A 24,008-nucleotide genomic window follows, 5' to 3' on the forward strand; every position below is an offset into this window, starting at 1 on the left:
CGGCATGTGACTCACAATCGTCCAATCAAATGACAGGAATTTATTTAATGGATATCTTATCTTTAAAAAGCTGATGACAACCATTAGTCAGGTGAAGTTTGTTTGTTTTTACATTGTATATGATCTAATCGATTTACGAAATCTCATATACATCTCAATACTATAATAGCATATTGGTTGCTGTTTTGATTTCGCCATAATACTAATATTATATTACTTGACGTCTAAATAAAGATACTATTGACTTTGTTGAAGTAAACAAGCCAAAATTAAGACAGTAATATCGATTTATGATTTACAATAACGATTTACAATTAAATACTGGTTAATGCCATTTTAACAATCTCTCCGTGAACGTTTTAAGCGTGCTAGTCATTTATCAAAACGTCATGACTTTTATCGTTAGTTTTTATTACGGATAACAAATAAGCAACAAATAAGTAAATTGTTTGTTCTTTATTTTATCTTTATAAATTCTATTTATTTTAATTTAATTTTTATTGTTTCATGTTTATGTCTTGTCATGATGTATTTCTGAGAGGGTCCCTAATGATCAGCTTCGGCAGACTGAACCACCCTCATAAAATATTGTTGAAATAAAATAAATAAATATATTTTAAAACATGGTTTTTGAGCTTTGAGCGTTTTTTGCAAACAGCTATTGAGTAGGCCTATCAAATATGGTTTCTCCTATTGAATCTCTTACTAAATATAGTATTAATGTATAATCAGCATGCTGTTGTACTTGTATATACTGTATGTTGTATCCTAATTGTTACATTTTTGCAAGATCCTTCCTTGTGTATTGTACAAACGACTCATGAGGTCAAAGGTGTTTCTCATCACATGTTTTCCGTGTAATTTCAAATGGTTTGTTTCAATAGGCCTATTATCTGCTAATATAATTATTGTTTCAATATCGTAGTCATAACACCAGTAATAATGGATGTATTTGTAATGCACTTTTATAGACCAATCGTCTCGAAGCACAATGGACTAGATTCTTAAATCTGTCTATTATCAAACTAGTTTGCCAAAAAAGTGTGATGTGCCCAAATATGGTAGTGATATACTCAAATATGGTAGTGAGTGATATGACATCATCATGTCCATATATAGGCACATCACATATTGTTGTCACATAAAGTTTGATAGTGTAGACAGAGCTTTAGGGTCTCTTTGTGTTAAGCTACATACATCTCAAAACTAAGTGGCCTAGTTACAATACAGAAACATTCATTTAAGTTTTCTTTGTTTCAAAGTGCCACCAAACGCTGTACATTCTTCCATTTACATTACAAGGGGTTGAGATGAACCTGTACACACTGTAGTAACACCTGATGAACCTGTACACACTGTAGTAACACCTGATGAACCTGTACACACTGTAGTAACACCTGATGAACCTGTACACACTGTAGTAACACCTGATGAACCTGTACACACTGTAGTAACACCTGATGAACCTGTACACACTGTAGTAACACCTGATGAACCTGTACACACTGTAGTAACACCTGATGAACCTGTACACACTGTAGTAACACCTGATGAACCTGTACACACTGTAGTAACACCTGATGAACCTGTACACACTGTAGTAACACCTGATGAACCTGTACACACTGTAGTAACACCTGATGAACCTGTACACACTGTAGTAACACCTTACTCTTTCAGCGACTCCACGTTATCATGATAGACCACATTAGTTATGTAAAGCCTCATACATTTGAACTAACATTAAAGTTCAAGGCACATTGTAACCCAATCATTTGTTCTGCTGTATACTGCAAATCAAGATTTAGTCATTAAAAAATTATTAATTTTAAAAGTGGTTTGATACCATCATGTATCTGAGATAAGCATGTTCTGATATCTCATTAAGTTCTCATCAAGCATGTGATAGGGAAACGGACACTGACTTTCAATCCACTTTGCTGTTCTTAAAAGACTCTTATCCGAGAAACGTGATGCAATAAGTTGCAGACTAATCGGTAGGCCATCAGATGACACACACACTGGTATAGATACTGCAGGAAGCCCTACAAAATAAAAGACAATACATTGCTATAACATATAGCAGTGATTTATATATTTTTTTTTGTGAAATAACTAATTCCCCATCAAGTATACTTTAAAATGGAAAAAAAATAAACATTATTTTTAAAAAAATTTTTTAAGTTAGTCACATGTAAGAGTGTAGAAAAGGTAATGTAAATAGGTAACAGAAATAATGCTGGCATATAAAGAAAATGGAACAGCATATTGCTGTTTAACCAATATTACCTGCTAGATTAACTGTTGTTGCAGCACAATCCACCATTGCATATCTGTCCTTATTTGAAGTAACTTCAGCTTGAGTTAAGCCTGGGTAATCAACTATGGGTGTCAAAAGAATGTCGATTCCACTTGCAAAAACACTTTCAAAGTCTTTACAAATTAATTGTCTAACCTTCATTGCTTGCTCAAAATATTTATCATACTTGCTGTAAAATAAAAACAAGAAAACAAGTAAATAATAAAAAACTTCAATAAATAAAGAAATGTTATCATACATTTTGTATAATTTTCACAAAGGTCAACATTATACTCTATGAAGGTTACATGTGAACCTTGTGTATACATAATGATATATTGCAGCCCAAACTAAAACTGTTATTACCATGATTTATGACCATTGCTAATCTATACTAATATAAAAGCCTTACTCTTTTAATAAAAAGTAGTTCCCAGTCAGAATGCGCCCTCTGACAATATCATTGAAGCCTTCATGTCTCGTCTCGGCATAAAGGTCATCTACGGATTCACCTTTTTCGCTACGATGACCTATAGTCATTTATCACAGTAAAAAATAATAAAATTAAGAATATTCAGTGAGTGATGGGTGTATGTAAATCCAATACACTGTCACATAACATTAGTGCAACCATACTTCCATGGTGCAACAAGTAAAAAACTAAATTCTTAAGTTCACTACATTCTTCATTTACTTATTGTTAAGACAAGGTAATAATTATTTTATTATTGTTAAGTTAAGCGACAAGTGGAACAGTCCATTGCTTGTGATTGGTCAAGTTACTTATGTTGAGCTTACATCTTTGTGTTGCATCATGGGAAATAAGTTTTATGTCAATGAAAAATAAATCAAATAACAGTATGTTAGAGGGTACCTTGTACTTACCAAATTCTACACCATCATATATAGACATATTAGAGGCCACTTCTACGTTGTTTAAGATATTGTAACATGACAACCCATATTGGTGATTGGGCAGTGAGACTTGCGACACACGTGCTCCGCCCGCCTCAAACATGTCAATACACCTTGACCACGCCTCTAAAACTTTATCTGTTGTGTAGGGTGAACGGAATTCCTAATAAATATTAAAAAATTTTAATAATTTATTTACTGTATATCAAATAAAAATATATAAATTGTCTAATAAGAACTGGAATATTTAGGTTTTTAATTTATTTATATAACAACATTTTTATGACGACTTCAGAAAACTTAGTTTGGCTAACCCAAAAGTTAAGTAAGAAATGAACTCCAAACTTATACTGTAGATAACAGGTATATCACATATACTGTAATACCTTTGGGATTCCAATATGCAATTTCTGAACAGAAATATCTTCTGGTAGAGAAATGTGTGGAAATGGTCTTGCATCAGATGTGGAATCAAGTGGATCATGACCTCCAATGGCGTCTGAAAGAAGAGGTGTCAAATAACAAATACCTTGCTGTTTCTGGTTGGCTTTTAAATAGGAATTTCCTTAAGTTTAAGTTGAATTAATACTATTAAAAATAAGTTATAGTAAGACGTCTATTCTGTAAAAAATATTCTGTAACTCAATCAATATTTAAGTTACAATTTAAAATGTAAAGGTCTGTCTACACTATCAAACTTTATGTCACAGAAAGATGTAATGTGCTCATACATAGACATGATGATGTCATATCACTACTATATTCGGGCACATCACACTTTTTTTTTGTTAAACTAGTTTGATAGTGTAGACAGAGCTTAAGGGTGTTTTACTTGGCCTAAATGTGATCGGTGCGCAGGTATACTGTAGTACACATCACAAAGCACAGTCTTCTAGACATTGCTCCCAAATGGTTGACACACACAGGATGCATGTGGTACGTTGCCATACTAGGAATTTATTCTACAGGTTAATGTACACATGCTCAACAGCCTACAGTATACTTCTCAACTACAGTATATAGCATATGAAATGACATAATTTCCACCTTGTTTCTAGCCTTGTGGGGTCATAGCGCTTTAGAGAAAAACATTTTTTTTGGGTTAAGCACTATACTGTACAAAAGACAATTATTACAGTATTATTATTATTAAATATTTTGCATTAGCCCACAGTAGCTAATTCATATTACCAATTATAAATGTAAAAATGATATGTACTTAAAACTAGAGCAGCATCATCTATATATCTTGTCAATATACCAGGACAGTCAAGAGAGTGAACTAATGGAATTAGACCATATCGTGATAAAAGTCCATATGTAGGTTTGTAGCCGACTACTCCACACAAAGCAGCAGGTACTCGTACAGAGCCTGAAGTGTCTGAACCTAATGCACTGAAAACATTGAAAAGTCACAGATTATTAAAAAGATAAGAGACGTTAATAATTTAAGAGATGTTAATAATTTAAGAGACGTTAAAACCCGAACAGTAGAAAGTTACATTTAAAAAAAAACATACTAAACTTTTTAGGTTGAGTTTCTTTATTCAGCAATGTCATAAAAATACAAGCATCATCACTTATTTGGCAAATTTAGCAGAAAAATAAACAAATCTTAAAAATTAGAAGAAAATTAACTTACGCAAAACAAGCACCAACAGCAACAGCCACAGCGCTACCACCGGAACTGCCGCCAGTCGTAAACCAATCAGAATCCCCGATACTGGTCACATGATCTGTATGATCGGCCTCAGACTGATGGTTTCTTTTTGTAAGTTTTTCTGAACGTTCAAATGGATATCGCCAAGGGTTTCTAACTGCACTATGAACACCGGTGTTTGAATAACTCCTTAAATAAAATGTCAAACAAAACAAAAATTGTAGCATAAAAACATTTTGTATTGTGAGACAACTCTTTATTAAAGTATTCCTTGTTTTACAAGCAATTAATGTAGAGGGCGCCACAGTACATGTTAACTGTAATGGATTAGTAAAGATTATTATTATACATTTTAATGAAATATTTAAAGTATACATTTGGTATTTTTTAAGTAATCTTAGAATTAAAGTTTGAGTGAAATAAAAGTCATAAATCATAATTTCTGTGACAATTGAATTGTTAGCATATTATTGAAACTTACCCCATTGCAAATTCATCCAGGTTGAGTTTTCCCATGCTGATAGCGCCCTCATTCAACATTCGTTTAACAACAGTCGCAGTGTATGGTGGCTTGTAACCTGTAGAAAAAACCCATTAACAACATCTATAAAATAATTATTTTAAATGTATTATAAAGAATAGCCTTAATAATAGAATAGTCTCTTAGCATTATAGAAACAATCAAACTATTATACTATAGGCATTTAAAGCATACTCACATTTGAATGAACTAATCTAAATGGGGACTACTTTCAAGTTTATTGTTTCACACATATTAAAAAAAATATACAGAACATTTGATAAATTGATAAATATAATTAATAAATTAAGCAATTTTAGGAATCTTGATTGGAATTCCTTTCAATGCTCCTTAGTTGTTTGTGTATTTATCTTTGTCTTGATGATTCAGTAGAAATCCAGATGATCCTGCAGAAATCAGATGATCCTGCAGCCCCATCCCTTCTTGATATTTGTTATATTGGTATTAGGTTAGTTTTACAAGTATATAAACCTACAGTAAAATGGAATGATGATGTCATACCAGAGAGACTTTTTGAAGCACATGTTGTTGTAACATCTCTAGTGGAGAAGTTGTCTTTCACAGCAACAGGAATTCCATCAAGTAATTTTAAAAGTTTACCTAAAAACAAAAATAAATAAACTTGTGATGGTTAAGCAGGCCTTGTCTTTTGAGAATTGCACTCCTCACACATTCAGGGTTCTTGTAGGTGTGCCTTCTTTGGGGGTATTTTAAGAGCGTGTTAGGCGAGTGATTACACCTCAAAAGACTGGTTAAGGAACATGTAAAGAGATGTTTGTGGGTACATTATGTGTTTCCTGAAATAGAAAATAGTAATAAGAGATAATTGAGATTGTTTGTTTGTCTGTCTAGAACAACCATCTTCTGAAGTAACAAAATGTTAGTTAGTATGTTGAGAGTTATATTATATCATATGATATTGATGATATTCAAGCAGAAAAAGTATTCAAAAGTGAACATTTAAAACAAAATATTTAACCTTTTGAAATGCGTTGATCCGTTTCTTCTACGTTGTATTTGGCTGAATCAAACGTTGTTGTGACAAAAAAATTCAATTCACTGAAAACTTGTGCTCGTTTTCGACAGCGAGAGTAAAGTTTATTAGCTGATAATTTGCCTTCTTTTAACTGCCTAATGATCTAGAATTTGAAAAGAAATACTAACTTCAAATGTATCTGTAACGTTGGGCCAATCACAATGACACACCTCACAACCCAAGCTTATTCATTATGCGTGGTGATGACCTCCTTCTAGCTAGCCTTTAGGCCATACACTAGTATAAGTAGTGTACTGTTGCCTACCTAGGATAACTAGTAGGGGATCCGTCTAGTTTGTACACTCCTCCTAGCCAGTAGATAGTAGTAGTAGTAGTAGTCCTCTTAACTAACTAAGACTCTAGAGTTTTAGGCCTAGCCTAAACTATACTAGTATTAGTATTTAGGCTCCCTTTTCTTTTTCTAGTTAGTAGTACAACAAGGCCTAGCTAGCCTACTCTATAGTTCAGAATAAGACTACCAGCTTAGAATAGACGTAGTGACAAACTTACTTCTTTGATCTTGTATTTAGACATCTTATACCACCGAAATAGTGATTTAAGTTTATTTATTCTGACAAAATAAAAACATACCCTCGATGCATCTCACACATGTGATGTGCACTCATGCGTATCAGAAAAGATCCAGCCAATCACAAGGCATGATGATCAGCCCAATAAACAGGTATATAACACTTAAATCTCAAATAAGTAACCTAAAGTTACGTTCTTAAATGTGTTAATTAATTCTGTATAGATAGTTACGTACCGTATAATATTTTGGGGTCACCACCAGTTAGTTAGACTATCTTTTATTGCCATTTCTTACGTTGTTTTTGCATGTATTTTGTTTACTGAAATATAAGCGAACGGCTGATTGAAGTCTAATCCAGGCGAACGACGCCACCACCACACACACACACGTACACGGCCGAAGTGTTTCCAGCCCCGGCAGAAAACTGATAATTTCACTACATTTCTTGAGTATTTAATGCCACTATGCCTCGAATACAAATAAAAGGTGGTGTGTGGAGGAACACTGAGGTATTATAATTGCTTTTTATTAAGTGTTTTTGTAGGTAGGCATTGTGGATATGCATAAATAGGCCTAATATCAGTTTATTTAGACTAGGCCTAGGCACTAAGCTAGCTACCTGGCAACTGTACTGACCGGGCGAAACGTAATGATTCAGGCCTACTAGTACTAGCCCGCCTACGACTAGGCCTAGCTATAGGACGATGGGGTTTGGCTCATGTTTAGCGTAGGAAGGGTTATAGGCCTAGTCTTATGCTTTATCTATCTTGTCTGTATGCGGCCACAAGCTAAATTTTCATGAATAATTAATAAATACAAATTACATTATATAATGCATTATTTATAGGCCTATTCAATTTATATAACTAACTCCATCATCCATGATTCAAACATGAAGGTATAAAATAGAAGGAGAGAGCTCGGTAGTCCGCCGCCTCAGCATGTTACACAATGTTACACGCGTTGTCGCTTCCTAGTCGCGTTTCGAGTCACTGCGCATGCCTCCTGATATCAGCGACGTGACGTCACATGCTTGTTTACTCGCAAAGGAGATAAATAAAATGGCTGCTACAGCAATGATTATATTTTTAGTCTAGATTATAATAATTATGCAAGGACTACTCTGGCCCTAGCCTAAAACTATAGGCCTAGTCACGGTTTCGTAATCGAATACCTCCCCCATCCATTGTCAACAAACCCGCGAAATATGCCTAATGTATTTCGTCAATATCTTTGGCCAGCAATCATCGGCAGCCCAACGACTAACGTAAGAATGTAAAGTAATAACCATGTGTTCTTCACACAAAACTACAGCTGTCTGACGACCTCTATTAATATTTTATCGAAATACATATGATTGCATAAACAGCAAGTAAATTACAATAACAACTATAATGGGGAGCCTGATAAAATTTGCTTAAAATGTCATATGTAAACGTGTTTGGTATCAATATTTAGAGATTTTTTAAGAGGGAAGCAAACATTTGATTGCGCAACAATTATAACACAAACAATAGCACTGCGCATGCCAAAAGTATATGTGTTTGTTTGTGTATTTTTTAGGATCTCACCTCCTCTGTGATAGAGGGCTGACTAGAGGCGGCGGCTGACGTTGGTAACAAAGTCCGCGCAGCGCGCTGTCGGCACAAGGCTTTGGCTTTGAAAATACCATGGCGACATCCTGTTAACGCTCTACAATACATTCGAGCTCTCTCCTTCTATTTTATACCTCCATGATTCAAACATTTTTTATACGTCGACGATGGCAACAATAAATAATGTATTGGTTGCAGTTCCCTGCAGTTGGTTATGCATTTATTTTTGGTATACGATTATCCCGTCGATATGAGATATTATTACTTGCACATAGCAATGTTTTTGTACAATTCTTTAATTCAGGATGAAATTCTCAAAGCAGCTGTTATGAAATATGGCAAAAATCAGTGGTCTCGTATCGCGTCACTGCTGCACAGGAAAGCAGCCAAACAGTGCAAAGCAAGATGGTAAGTGGAATCTTGCATTCTAATTTATTTCAACAATGTCGAGTATTGATGTAAATTCTGCTAATTAGAACGATTAAACGTACATGAAGTATGAGGTTTGATTTTCATGAAGTAATGGTAGTGGGTAGAGAATATGTGCCCGTCCTCACCCACCCATATACAGGTGACCCATATAAGTTATTTAATAAATAGCCTATGCTTTATTATACTCTGTAGCCATCTCTATTTTCAATACTGATCTTTGCATGCGCACAGCTCTCACAATAATCTTGTAACCACGTATTACGAGATGACATTTTTACGACATTTTTTGTACAATTTTAAGATCAATATGTTTAATGCTGTATAGTCTAGTACTGTCTATTTGTAGCCCTATTTTTTTAATTTAAATCAAGGAAATAGTTTTATTAAAATGTAAATATTCAATGCATTCGATAGATTCTCTCATTGTAAAACAGAAACCAGCTGTGCAGTTCTGTATACAGTATTATTGGTTTCTATGAATAAGGAAATGGAATTTAAATTTAGATTAATTTGATCTATTAAAGGTTTGAGTGGTTGGATCCAAGTATCAAAAAGACTGAATGGAGTCGTGAAGAAGATGAAAGACTTTTACATATGGCCAAGCTGATGCCAACACAATGGAGAACCATTGCACCCATCATTGGCAGAACAGCAGCACAATGTCTTGAAAGATATGAAACGCTGCTGTTAGTATTTTATTTGCAATGACCTAGGGCTTCATTATGTTATTAGTTGTCATATGAACATAAAAAATCCACCAAAACTGTGTAGAGGAATCAAGGAAGCACATCCCAATGTCCCAAAGTGGAGCTGTTGGTGGTTATCAGGCTTGCCATCCAATCCTAAGGTCCAGGGTTCAATCCTGACCTAGTGCCAGTGTTTTAACTCACAACTATTTCAACTCCACTCCCTAAGCCTCAAATTAGACTTAGTTTATGAGCATGATAAATTATTAAATAGTTTATCCATCCTGTAATAAACCAGTAGACCTATCTACCCGAATTGTAGTGGAACTGTAGCTTGATGGTTAACATGCTTGCCTTCCAATCCCAAGGTTCAATCCTGACCTAGTGCCAGGGTTTTAACTTACAACACTTTCAACTCCACTCCCTAAACCACAAATGGTTTATTCATCCTGTACGTTATGAATTTATTTATTTCTTTATTCTGATATAAAATCAATAGGATAAAAACACAAAAAAGTACCGAGACGGCAAACTTATTTCCATTGTGGTCCTGTAATTGGCAAGTTAAAAAAAAAAAAAAAACAGAATGATGTACTAGGTCCTAGGTAATCTCAAATTCAAAGATCCCTATATATATTATATCTTCAGGTCACTTGTACAATTTTCCAATAACTATAAACTCTGGTTCTTGCTCTACAATCACATGACCCATGTCAGAGCTCTCATAGTCTCTACTATTCTCCCAATTACAAACAAGACAAAGATACTGTAAGTTATGATTTCGATCTACTATTTTTTAGAGATCAAGCCCAGCAGAGAGAGTCTGAAGACCCAGACAATGACCCCAGAAAGTTAAAACCTGGAGAGATTGACCCCAATCCAGAAACAAAACCTGCTAGACCTGATCCTATAGACATGGATGAAGATGGTAAGAGCAATTCCTGTGGTTGTGATAAGTAGATTCAAATAGCATATTCATTGATTGAGTTTATTAATAATAGCGATATGCAGTACAATACTTTTCAACTTCAATTTATTTGTAAAATGAATTGAGATAATAAAGTTCAATTTTAAAATATGAAGAAATAATAGTGATTACAAAGAAAATGTACATACTGTATGTAATAACGGTCTAATTTTTGTAGACCTTCCAGTTTATTTTTTATTTACAGTATTCTGCAAGGCCTCTATAATACCCCTTTCCACTCCGCAGTATCTACAGGGTTTGCTTTTGTGAAAGGGGTATAACATAATACTTAACTAATATCATTCAGTTTATTTTTATCCATCTTATGTGGTCTCCTTCAAAAGAGTTTACTAACTTAGAATCTAACAAAGTAAGTTTTGATTTTCATACAATTTTACCTTAATTTTTTTTTAGAATTGGAAATGCTTTCTGAAGCCAGAGCTCGTCTTGCCAACACGCAAGGAAAGAAAGCTAAACGAAAAGCACGAGAGAAACAACTTGAGGAGGCTCGACGGTTAGCAGCGTTACAAAAGCGACGAGAACTTAGAGCAGCTGGAATCGATGTTAAAAAGAAAAGACGCAAGAAGAGGGGGGTAGATTACAATGCGGAAATTCCGTTTGAAAAGAAACCGGCACCAGGATTTTATGATGTCTCGGAGGAAAACGTTGCGGCCTTAAATCCAAATTTTAAAAGGTTGAGGCAACAAGACATGGATGAATCAAGAAGAGATGATGATGAACAGGTGCAGTAAAATATGATCAATTGGGTTGGGGTGGCCCTCATGGTTTTCTTGCCTGGGGCTGTGCACATATAAAATAAAATTTCAAAAAATGGTTAGAGTTACTATATCATAATTGACATGCACAGAAACATATAGGGTGGTCTGAACATGTTACCTTGCACATTTTAAAATGTAGATAGATAGATGTGTAATACCATCCAATATGGATGTCATTGATTTTGAATTCTTTTAACTAAGGTGGCCGTCATGGTTGTCTTGACTGGGTCTGTGCACATATAAAATAAAAATTTGAAAAATGGTTAGGGTTACTACATCATAACTGACATGCGCAGAAACATATAGTGTGGACTGTTACCTCAGTACATATTTTAAAATGTAGATATTTTGCCCATTAAAAAAAGTACTACAAATACAATTTTAATAATATGTCAATATTATTATATTATTATTATATACAATATCAAATCCAAAAGAATTTATTTTGTGTTTTTGTTTTATAGAAAGAAAGAAGGAAAGATAAAATGAAACTAAAGAGAAAGAAAGAAAACGATATGGCAGCAGCCATTGCAGCAACAAATAAGTAAGTTGAGTTTTTGTCTGGTCCCCCTTTCTGCCACCAGACTACATGCCCAAAGACCACAATAGCAGTGAACAAATATAGGCAATATAAAAATGGTGTGCAGTAAAGGACTATTGTTTTTGCTAATTAGATATTATTTAAAGGATAATGTGTTTAAGAGTTTCGGCTCGTTGCATAACCCATTTTGTTTCAAATACCATGTTTTCCGTTCATTATGATGATTTAGTCCGCAAATTATTATTATATTATTATTATTGTGATTGGTTTATTAAGACTGTTTACATGGTTTTTTTTGACAGAATGGTAGAACCTGTCAAGAAACGAAGTAAGTTAGTGTTACCATCGCCTCAAATAACAGACCAGGAATTGGAAGAAGTAAGATTAGTTTGTGCTTAAATTTAAACTTTATTATGATGGTATTTAAACGTTGACAAACATCAACAAGCATGTCTTATTTCTGGCTAATCTGAACAGGGGCTGAGAGATACTAGGTTTGTTGACAATGAAGATGGCCAAATTATATTTATGGCTAGTCTGAACAGGGGCTGAGAAATACTAGTTGTGAGGATGGCCAAATTATATTTATGGCTAGTCTGAACAGGGGCTGGGAGATACTAGTTGTTGTGAGGATGGCCAAACAGCAGGAGCCATAAATCAATGAGTCTATTTAGCTCTTATAAATCATCATGCTGAGCCAATAAGAGCCTGTTCGGACTTTAAAATTTACACATGTAATGGTCGTGTGTGGTGTATGAAATATGACCTTGCTGGGTAAATTTTTTCAGTTTAAATGTGTGAATTGTTTGTAGTCCGATTTATTGAGTCCAAACACAGCCTATGTTACTATTTATATATGTTAAAGGTCTAATAACAATTATTTGAAAATGCAAACAAAATAAACATTCGTTACAATAATTTGTAATATAAAAAGTCAACGTTTACTTATGTAGATTTATAAAAAGTATAAGTAATTGGCTTTTCTTTACAGGTTGTCAAGTTAGGTCAAGCAAGCGAAGCAGCTAGACAGCTAGCAGAGGAAGGAGGAGGTGCTTCTAAGACCTTGCTATCAGATTATTCTATGACTCCTGGGCCTGGGAACTTAAGAACACCAAAGACTCCAGCTCAGCATGACAATGTGCTTCAGGTAAGTAAATGCTTAGATTGCAAACTATAATAAAATTAAGAAACTTCTCCAATGTTTAGTTTTGTTGCAATGTCAAATCAGCCATACCAGTTTAAAGCCTTGTTTAAGTCAAAATCCAAAAAAAAAACACAAATAAACATAGCATTTGTTTAATCATTTTAATAATCTTACTTCTTAAAGTGTTTTTACTTTTTATCACAAACAAGATAATAGATTAAACTTATATACTAAACATGTGGTAAAATAATTTTATTTCAATTGAATTTATAGACTAGGCTTTCATAACATACATGGTCAAAGCTTAATGATGATTTTTAAAAGCTATTTACATCGTAGGCACTCAACTCTTTCAATTCCACTTGTGATCTGACCCTAATTTATGCAATGCGAAACATATGTCAAACCTAAAGAGTTTTTAAACATTGTTATACTATTATAAATTGCTATTTATACTATTATAAATTGCTATTTATACTATTATAATTTGCTATTTCAATTTATCTCCACAATATAATAAAATACATACATAAATGCAATGAAGTGATTATGTGGGAGTTTGACCCACCCCAAGATATAACATTATATATACAAAAAAGAAAAAAAAATATTTATACTATTATAATTTGCTATTTATACTATTATAATTTGCTATTTATACTATTATAATTTGCTATTTATACTATTATAATTTGCTATTTATACTATTATAAATTGCTATTTATACTATTATAACTTGCTATTTATACTATTATAACTTGCTATTTATACTATTATAAATTGCTATTTATACTATTATAAATTGCTATTTATACTATTATAATTTGCTATTTATACTATTATAATTTGCTATTTATACTATTATTATTTGCTATTTATACTATTATAATTTGCTATTTATACTATTATAATTTGCTATTTATACTACTATAAATTGCTATTTATACTATAAATAATTATATAAATTTATACTGGAAATAAGTTTGACCTTTGGTTACTTTTTTGTGAAACCCTGAATTCATTCTTTGTATTTTTTTTTTATGTTGTGTTATTTTATGAATTCGAATAAAGAAATGAAAATGAAATAAAATTATAATTTGCTATTTATACTAACTGTATTAATTCTTATACTATTAATTAATATTTTAAAGTTTTTATTTTTATTACAGGAAGCACAAAATATTTTAGCTTTGCAAAATGTTGACACTCCTTTAAAAGGAGGTATCAATACGCCATTACATGAGAGTGATTTTAGGGGTGTGACTCCACAACGTAGTGCAACGCAAACCCCCAACACCGCCTTTACGACGCCATTCCGAACACCATCACATGGCCCTGAAGGTAATGATATTTATTTTTCCAAAAGTGTTATTATTGTGATTTCTTTATAGTCAAATCAAACTGTAGAAGTACAATTTGCACAGACTCTTCTCTACCATGGTTCTGGTAGAACAAGTTTTTTTCAGAAAATGACTTAACTGGAAGTCCAGTATACACATTTGGCTCACATGCACTTTAAAGAACTCAAAAGATCAGTACACCCCAGAATAAGAATATTTTATTAATTTGTTATCAACTTTGAATTTCAAAAATGAAATTCAAGCTCTGTCAAAGTGATTTTTTAATAATTATATATTTTTACATTGTTTGACCCAAAGTTTGCTACAGCTACCCTTCTTGGTTGGTTAGAGATTATAGCAATTCCAAGAGGAGTGTTTAACCCACCATCATCTATTCTTTTTATAAAAACCCCATTTTTATCAAATAACTGAAGTTTGTGATTACTTGATACCAGTATGTTTTCCTTAGAATCAATTATGACATAATGAGGACTTTCAACAACGCAACCTGCACCCACAAGATTTCTCATAAACTCATCATTTGCATCAAACATTTGTATTCTGTTATTTCCACGGTCTGCAACAATTATGTTTCCCTCTTTTGTTAGTGCAACACCATATGGTTGATTCATATATCCACCGTTGCTACCGTATGACCCAATTTGACCAAGAAGTTTACCATTATCAACATTAAATTTAAACACACAATGATTTTCACTATCTGCAACATACATGATTCTAGTTTCCTTATTGACTGTCAGCCCACATGGATGTTTAAATGTACCTTCACCAAATGTACAAATTTTCTTCAGTTTGTCATCACACATTACAACAGTTTTTTCAAATGTGTCCCCATGAAGAATTTTGCCATCGTCCATTTGGTGCATATATGCAACATTTACACGGTGTTCTAATGATATTCTACCAATAAAAGAGTATTCTTTGTTAAACTTTAGTAAATCTTTACTGTAACTTGATATTAATATACACCCGTCTTCTTGTACTAACACATCTTTTACTTCTTTATGGTTGTTGTGTACTTTAAGCTGTCCAATGTTATCAATGGTATGTACAAGCACTGGTGCTTTCACCTTGATTTTCACTGGTGATCCTTCGATTTCTTTTGCTCTACAGGTGATGTTCATCTTCCATTTTCCTTCTTTATTGGGTCTTCCTGTTATTTTGTACTCTCCACTTCCCTGGTGTGTCACTTGATTGTCTGATTCTTCACCTGATTCATTAAATAAAGTTGCAGCCAATAGTGATGTCTCACTTCCTTCTGCACTTGAAACTTTCACTTCAAATGTCTGTCCCTTTATGACTGTAATACGTCTGTCACCTTTAGCAACCTCATACAAACATTCACCAATTTTACCAATTCCTTCTAAATTGATCACATCCAAGTTTTTAGATGGAATGAAACTTGGGGTCACAATCCCCTTGAATATTGATTCATCAAAGTTTGGTTTTAAAACCTCATCTTTAACAACATTGACTTTTGCCTCGTGAGATTTAAATGTATCTCTTTCTTCTGGTTTGTTCATCATTGTATTAATTAATGATGACATCCTATTAACTTTCATCAACTTTGAGTCCATTCTGTTAACTCGATCGTCAACCACCTCTCTATTTTCTTTGTAAATCTGTTCAAGGTCTGTCAACAGAGCTCTGCTGTTCTCATGAACCTTTTTGATAATGTTTTCTTCTTGTAATTTAATCGCTGTTTTGGATAATGTTAATTCAGATTCCATGTCTGATCTTTCTTTAGTGATTGTATTGCATGTTTCTTCTAGTTTTTCTTTAATTTCTTTGGCACTTTTCATAACATCTGTAACATTTTGATTAAACTCATCTACAGCCGTCTTGAATAGAATCACATTATGTTCATTTTGATAACAACGAAGAACATATTCACATTTCTTGCATCCACTTTTAGAACAAGTTCTACAATAAAATTCAAGCATGCAGGTTCCATGAAATTTACATTTATTTGGCAAATCATCTTTATCCAATGTGTACAATGAATGGTTTTTCGTTGAAGGAATTATTTCATGTAGCTTGATGCATTGTCCACATAGATATAGCTGACATTCAGAGCAGTAGTATTCAGGTTGGTTATCATCAGAGCTTAAACATTTTGATGGTTTTTCTTTTTCAATCTTTTTAACATACTCAAGTTGATAACTTAACATTTCATTGGTAGTAAGATCTTTAAAATCAAATTGGTTTAGGTCATCATACATCTTACAGCATTTTGGACATTTTATTTTGCCGCTTGTTTCAAGCAAACTCTGTAGGCAATGAAGACAGTAACTATGGAGACACTCAAGTGTCTTTGGTTCTGTCAGTCTTTCTAGACAGATTGCACATTCAAGATCATTTTTCTCTAATTTAAATTGAAATGCTTTTTGTCCCAACATCTGTTAAAATTGAAAGAAAAAATCGTATTTTACTTTAGATTTAACTTTACTTAATTAATATTATCGTGGAGAATTTCTCCATGGCATATTTACAAAAAAAAGTTTTCAAACCTGGTTTACAGAACTTTCTCTACTATAAAAGAATCATTTAAAAAATAACTGTTTTATAAAAACTTTAATATTGAAATATATTAATGTTTAACAAAATTGATGGTTAAAATTACGTACAAAGTGTGTGTTTGTGCATTACTGTATCATAAATGAAATGGGAAGGAAGTTACTAACTTGAATTGTTTACTTTGGGATTTTACAAGACAATTGAGCTTTTTATTGGTTGATAATTGTGTATGTCATTGTCACACTAGATATTAGGAAATGCAGTTTGTATCATTCTTGTGTTATTCCTACGCATTGCAACCTTCAAACAACACCCACACTAATGTTTTAAGCTATTTACAAAAACTTTTTTTTTAAATGTACTAAAACTTGTCAATTTGGTTTCCTAAGTACAGTACTAGATAAGTGGAGGATGCAGCTTTGATATTTCTATGCATGAGAACATCAATCAATCATCGACATTTTTATTCCATAATTAAAATAAGAACATATACAGTACAACATTGATACAACATATCTCCCTGCAACATCCAAGCTGTTTTCAGTATTAACAAAGTAAAAGGAAATTGTTAAATACAAATTTTTATTTAAAGTGGTTGCTTTTTTAGTGTTATTACTCATAATTACATTTCTGTATTGTGCTCATTTTTCTTGAATATCCAAATGCCATAAGTGGGGGATTTTTTGTAGTCTAAAGTCTAGTTTGTATTTGTATCAGACAACAAGTGTCCAGGCCACCAAGTTGATTCGTTACTTTCAATGTGAAATACATAATTAGAACCACCTGCTGATTATTTGTACACTATAATATTCAACAACAAAACACATACAATTACATTTTTATTAGTCTGCCAGTGTCTACTGAATAACACATTTTTCCCATATACAATTACTGTATGCCTTTTTCTAATTCAATAATTTAAATTCAGATTCTATGTTCTGATCTTTTTTAGGTCTGCTGTGACATGTTTCAGTTTGTCAATATGTTTAACAACTTTTTTTGAAAATTTTCTTACATTTCTTTTATTTTAATATGATCATTTTTCTTTTACCGTAGTAGTTTTAATTCTGTGCGATAAAAAAGTAGTTATTTGTATTACATAGATTCAGCGGGATTGTCCCGTTTTTTTATGCTCTGGCCCGCTGTCCCGCCTAACCCTTGAATTGTCCCGCCCAACCCTTGAATTGTCCCGCTTTCAAAATATTTTATGATGAAAAAAAAATAATGAAATAATATTTTGAAAACTACCAAGATTGAATGTTGATACGCCGAATTATTAGGTGAATCGGTGAATTTTATATGAACTGAAGTACAGACTACACGACGATTGGATTACGATTGTTACTACTAACGAAAGTAGGCCCAGCCTAGGTTCCTTATCATCTATCAATCATCTGCGGTTAAAACTCACTTGACTTTCATGCGTTGGTGGCCGGCCTCACGTGACTTCTAGCCAGAGAGCAGGGAACCCAGCAGACAGATGGATGCGGTCGTACGTTGAATTGTTTACAGTCATCCGATTAGCGAAGCCAGCGCAATTAAATTTTGTAAATTGAACAATGTCTGCAATCGTACTAAAATTACTTTTCAGTTAAAAACAAGTTTAGGCCTATAATTTGGGCTTTCTTGTGAAAACATTTTTCACCTCAAAGAAACTTGCTATACCTCCCTGGCTAGACGGCATTACGACAATATTTTGTACCGAAATTCAATTAAACGGGGCATTGAAGATCGTCAAAATCCACTCAATATGGCCATTTTCAACCGGGAAAAGTAGATTGGATCGTACAAGGGACCCACTCTGACCAGGGAGGTAGCAATGTCATATTCGGTTGGGACTTTTACCATTGAGTATATATAGTTTTTCCGTTGATTTAACCTTCCGGCCCTTATTTAACGGCGTATTTTGAGTGTTGAGATAGTTAACGAAAAATCTTGGTTGTTAAAATATGCATTATGTGTGTCAAATTAATGACGTACGATCGTTTTTTCCATGGCTGGAAACGGACGTCGTCTTATTTACTAAACTAATATACAGTAAACGTTCTGAAAGGCTACCTGCACGTGTTTGAGCTGCGTATCGTCGCGGTTGTCTGACGGTGTACTTTGTACGAATCGTTCGTGGCCTAGCTCGTAAAACCTTTCCTGCATGGCTACGGGCCTAATTACGAGAGTCATAATAAGGACTTCCATGTGACAATAGAAGAATATTAATCAGGCAGAGTCCGTGATGGTGACATTTTAGGAGGATATTATAAGTATGCGGATTTGTCTGGAGAAATTTCTACACAGAACGAACGCGAAAACCCACCCACAAAATAAAAAGGAAGTATGAAATATCAAAAAAGTTTATTTTCTTCAGCAAAACTTTACTTTAATCATTTTAACATTTTAAAAACTATATAATTAACTAAAATGCTCAGTAAAACATAATTAACACACGCAAAAAAAAACCAATTATACATGATGAATAACAATACAAAAACCCATTCTGGCAGATTGTCAAAAAGCAATAAAAATATCGCTATAAACAGACTCTCCTAATGTAGTACAACATAATTAAGTATAATCCGGTTAACATTACACCTTCAAAAGTCTATGATATATATGCTCAATAAGGATTTTCTAAATCTAAATACAGTGTACTATTAAACTACTAATTGGAGCACTTTTAGTGGATATGTGCACTACGGTACAGAATATACATTTTTTCAATGTATTAGTTATTTACAAGTACTGATGAATAAGTTTTAATCTTTTATTTATTTTCCAAAGACAAAGTTTGAGGATTGTTGTTACTAGATTATCAGCAGGGTAAGTCCAGCCATGTTCTGATTTGTTGAGATTGAAACCAACTGACGGTTGTACCAAACACTACACTCATTTTATACTGACAGATTTATTCTTGAAACAATTTTTGATATTTGATATCATTTACTGTGCAGTACAGTATTTATTCATTAGCAAATTATGTTAGTTTGTAAACAGTTGTTTTTTATTAGTATTATTGCTGTATTACAGTATAGATTGTTAATTAATAATTATATATTTTTACATTGTTTGTCCCCCAGTTTGCTACAGCTACCCTTCTTGGTTGGTTAGAGATTATTGTAATTCCAAGGGGATTGTCTAACCCACCATCATCGATTCGTTTGATGAAAACCCCATTTTTATCAAATAACTGTAGTTTGTGATTACTCGATACTAAGATGTTTTCATCGGAGTCTATGGCTACATAATGAGGACTAACAACATGACCATCTTTCTTACCACTGTCTACAAGAATTCTCATAAACTTATCATTTGCATCAAACATTTGTATTCTGTTATTTCCACAGTCTGCTACAATCAGATTTCCTTCTTTTGTCAGTGTAACACCATATGGTCTATTCATTTGACCCTCACTACCATATGTACCTATTTCACCAAGAAGTTTACCATTATCAACATTGAATTTAAACACACAATGATTTTCACTATCGGCAACATACATGGTTCTAGTTTCCTTATTCACTGTCATAGCACATGGATTTTTTAATAATCCTTTACCAAACGCATGAATTTTCTTCAGTTTATCATCACACATTACAACAGTTTTTCCATAGGTGTCACTATGAACTATATGGCCATCGCCCATTTGATGCAAAAAAGCAACATTCACACGATGATTTACTAATACCCTACCAACAAAAGAGTAGTAAGCTGCGTTAAACCTTAGCAAATCTTGACTACAACTTGATATTAATATACACCCATCTTTATCTAGTAGTACATCTTTTACTTTTTTTTCTTTATTAAGTACTTTAAGCTGCTTTTTATCAATGGTATGTACAAGTTGTGCATTCACCTTGATATTCACTGGTGATCCTTTTACTGGTTTCCCTCTAGCAGTTATCTTCATCTTCGATTCTCCTTCTTTAGGGCATCTTCCTGTTATTTTATACACTCCACTTCCCAGGTGTTTCACTGTGGCTGATTCTTTACCTGATTTGTCAATGTCAATTAAAGTTGCAGCCAATAGTGATGTCTCACTTCCTTCTGCACTTGAAACTTTCACTTCAAATGTCTGTCCCTTTATGACTGTAATACGTCTGTCACCTTCAGCAACCTCATACAAACATTCACCAATTTTACCAATTCCTTCTAAATTGATCACATTATCCAAGTTTTTAGATGGAATGAAACTTGGGGTCACAATCCCCTTGAATATTGATTCATCAAAGTTTGGTTTTAAAACTTCATCTTTAACAACATTGACATTTGTCTCATGAGATTTAAGTGTTTCTCTTTCTTCTGGTTTGTTCATCATTGTGTTAATTAATGGTGACATCTCATTAACTTTCATCAACTTTGAGTCCATTCTTTTAACTCGTTCATCAACCACCTCCATATTTTTTTTGTAAATCTTTTCAAGATCTGTGATCAGAGTTCTAGTTTTCTCCTGAACCTTTTTGATAATGTTTTGTTCTTGTGATTCAATCGCTGTCCTGCATAATTTGAATTCAGATTCCATGTCTGATTTTTCTCTAGTGATTGTATCTCGTGTTCCTTTAAGTTTTTCTTTTATTTCTTCAGCACATTTCTTAACTTTTTTAGCATTTTGATTAAACTCATCTACAGCAGTCTTGAATGGAATCACATTATGGCTATTTTGATAACAACAAAGAACATGTTCACATTTCTTACATCCACTTTTAGAGCAACTTCTGCAAAAAAATTCAAGCATGCAACCTCCATGAATTTTACATTTATTCGGCAGATTATTTTTATCCAAAGTGTACAATGAATGGTCTTTCAACAAACTGATGATTTTATGCTGCTGGATGCATTGTCCACATTGATAAATTTGACATTCAGGGCAGTAGTATTCAGGTTGGTTATCACAGCTTGAGCATTCTGATGGTTTTCCAGATTCAATTTTCTCAACATTTTTAACTTGATTACTTAACATTTCATTGATAGTAAAATTGTTCAAATCTTGTTGACTAATGTCATCATACTGTGTACAGCATTTTGGACATTTTACATTGCCGCTTGTTTTAATCAAACTCTGCAGGCAATGAAGACAGTAACTATGGAGACACTCAAGTGTTTTTGGTTCTGTGAATCTTTCTAGACAGATTGCACATTCAAGATCCTTTTTGTCTAAAAATTGAAATACTTTTTGTCCTGACATCTGTTAAAATTGAAAGAAAAAATTGTATTTTACTTAAGATTTACCTTTTTTTAGTATTATCATGAAGAATTTATCCATGGCATATTTGCAACTAAATGTTTTCAAACCTGGTTTACTATATCTAATATAAAAGAATCATTACAAAAAACAGTAACTGTTTTATAAAAACTGCAAATTTCAAAAATATTAACAAAAGTGAAGGTTAGAAGTACTTACTTTATCTTGAGAGTGCACTGTACTAAAGTGTGTACTTATGTGCTTGATCATAAAGGAAATGGGAAGGAAGTTCATACTATTAACTTGAATTGTTTACTTTGGGATTTTCCAAAACAAGCTTTTTATTGGTTAATAATGTGCGTGATATGTCACACCAGGAATTAGTAATGCAGTTTGCATCTCTTGTTATTCATACGCATTGCAACCTTCGAACAACACCCACACTAACGTTTTAAGCTATTTACAAAAACTTGTTTTGAAAATATACTGAAACGTGTCAATTTGGTTTCCTAAAATCGGTAGATTAATTGAGTGTTCAGCTTTGATATTTCTATGCCTGATAACATCCATCCTTTTTATTAACTAAAAAAGTAAACTTTAAAATGAAATACAGAGAACTATAGTAGTATACAGTATTATGTACATCAAATAAGCAATATGTTGGTACCAATGAACTTTAAAGTTTTATAGTTTAATTAAATTTAATGAATTTTAACATTTTTATAAATTATTAACTTTTATCTTTAAGTTTGAATGTTGTTTATATAATTTTGTATTGTTTTTAAGAGGGCCTCTTAGCTGTGTAGTACATCTGTTAGAGTTTCAGTACCCTTGTAAAACACAGTTGAATTTAATCAATATATTATCAGTAACAGCTTCATTCATTTTTTTACAAATCTATAATGTTTACTGCACATGATTTGATTGGTTGTAACTTAGTTGTTGTTACACATCATCGTATGATCATTACATAGGTTACTACTCTACCCCCTGTTTATTTGTCCATGAGGATATTGAACTCAATTATGATCCAATAGCTGATGGAACGATTACTCAGAAGTGTATGAATGGATTTAACCCTTTACAGGGACGTTAATAAATCAACACAGCAGTGAGGATGTTTGTATTCTAAAGAATTGTCTAGACACTATCAAGCTTTATGTGACAAAAAAGTGTCATGTGCCCCAATATGGTAGTGATATGGTCAAATATGGTAGTGATATGACATCATCATGTTCATATATGGGCACTATCACATGCAAAGGTATATTTTTAGTATTGTTACAGTACTTACGTTTCTATATTATGCTCGTTTTTCTTGAATATCCATAGTACTTCAATCCAAATGTATAAGTGAAGGATTTTTTGTAGTCTACTTTGCATCAAACAAGAAGTGTCCAGGCCACCAAGTTGATCTGTTGCTTTCATGTGAAATACATAATTAAAACCACCTGCTGCTTATTTGTACACACTATATTAATTCAACAACAAAACACATACAAATACATTTCTAGCAGTTGCAAGTGGCTGCTAAGCAAGATATTTCTCCATTGTAACAGGTTCGTACTACTAGTGTCATAGCTGTATCGCGTAGTATTTTCCGGCGCTACTGTACACCACTGACACAAACACAACTAGATTTGAACTCGTCACTTTGACGAGTTTGGGTTATCCGCGCAAACGCAACATGCACATACTTTAAACTATATGAACCTCGACAATTATTATGCCATCCTATGACATGAAATAAACGTGTTTACAGTGCTGAATTGTACCTATTTTGTAGCATACAGCATATTACAGTGTTTACAGAATACACTGTATTTTATA

The 24,008-nt window shown here is 33.0% G+C and overlaps 3 protein-coding genes across 3 annotated transcripts in view; 1 reads left to right on the plus strand and 2 right to left on the minus strand.

Moving 5' to 3' along the window:
* Nucleotides 1-460: 460 nt before the first annotated feature.
* On the minus strand, nt 461-7,014 carry LOC140054149 (glutamyl-tRNA(Gln) amidotransferase subunit A, mitochondrial-like). The gene is made up of 11 exons (XM_072099035.1): nt 6,962-7,014; nt 6,395-6,554; nt 5,917-6,015; nt 5,356-5,452; nt 4,857-5,063; nt 4,434-4,609; nt 3,601-3,713; nt 3,185-3,377; nt 2,712-2,829; nt 2,290-2,489; nt 461-2,045 (listed from the first exon to the last, which is right to left on the minus strand). Exons 1-11 carry the CDS (start codon nt 6,983-6,985, stop codon nt 1,849-1,851), a joined length of 1,584 nt encoding a protein of 527 aa, XP_071955136.1. The 5' UTR covers nt 6,986-7,014; the 3' UTR covers nt 461-1,848.
* A 97-nt stretch (nt 7,015-7,111) lies between these two features.
* The window catches only part of LOC140055696 (cell division cycle 5-like protein), a 35,950-nt gene continuing 19,053 nt past the window's right edge, over nt 7,112-24,008 (plus strand). Inside the window, exons 1-10 of the mRNA XM_072101066.1 lie at nt 7,112-7,133; nt 7,315-7,492; nt 8,883-8,986; nt 9,535-9,696; nt 10,497-10,624; nt 11,078-11,406; nt 11,907-11,986; nt 12,286-12,361; nt 12,975-13,130; nt 14,297-14,468. Of these exons, the coding sequence (XP_071957167.1) occupies nt 7,448-7,492; nt 8,883-8,986; nt 9,535-9,696; nt 10,497-10,624; nt 11,078-11,406; nt 11,907-11,986; nt 12,286-12,361; nt 12,975-13,130; nt 14,297-14,468 (1,252 nt within the window). The 5' untranslated portion in view covers nt 7,112-7,133; nt 7,315-7,447. The remainder of the gene's footprint in view (nt 7,134-7,314; nt 7,493-8,882; nt 8,987-9,534; nt 9,697-10,496; nt 10,625-11,077; nt 11,407-11,906; nt 11,987-12,285; nt 12,362-12,974; nt 13,131-14,296; nt 14,469-24,008) is intronic.
* On the minus strand, nt 14,499-22,429 carry LOC140054786 (uncharacterized). The gene is made up of 4 exons (XM_072099877.1): nt 22,398-22,429; nt 20,043-22,181; nt 14,770-16,887; nt 14,499-14,570 (listed from the first exon to the last, which is right to left on the minus strand). The coding sequence occupies exons 2-4, from the start codon at nt 22,179-22,181 to the stop codon at nt 14,499-14,501; spliced, it is 4,329 nt and encodes a 1,442-aa protein (XP_071955978.1). The 5' UTR covers nt 22,398-22,429.

The sequence above is a fragment of the Antedon mediterranea genome, chromosome 7, assembly GCF_964355755.1.
Source record: "Antedon mediterranea chromosome 7, ecAntMedi1.1, whole genome shotgun sequence".
NCBI lineage: Eukaryota > Metazoa > Echinodermata > Crinoidea > Comatulida > Antedonidae > Antedon > Antedon mediterranea.

Coding starts and splice junctions, on each gene's coding strand:
- LOC140054149 (XM_072099035.1), bottom strand. CDS start 6,985: ATGTCTAAATACAAGATCAAAGAA. Junction 5,453..5,916: donor TGCTTCAAAAAGTCTCTCTG/GTATGACATCAT, acceptor TTTTTTCTACAG/GTTACAAGCCACCATACACT. Junction 3,378..3,600: donor TGCATATTGGAATCCCAAAG/GTATTACAGTAT, acceptor AATATTTATTAG/GAATTCCGTTCACCCTACAC.
- LOC140054786 (XM_072099877.1), bottom strand. CDS start 22,181: ATGTCAGGACAAAAAGTATTTCAATTTTTAGACAAAAAGGATCTTGAA. Junction 16,888..20,042: donor ATGTAAAAATATATAATTAT/TAATTAACAATC, acceptor CAATTTTAACAG/ATGTTGGGACAAAAAGCATT. Junction 14,571..14,769: donor CAAACTTTGGGTCAAACAAT/GTAAAAATATAT, acceptor TTGTTCTACCAG/AACCATGGTAGAGAAGAGTC.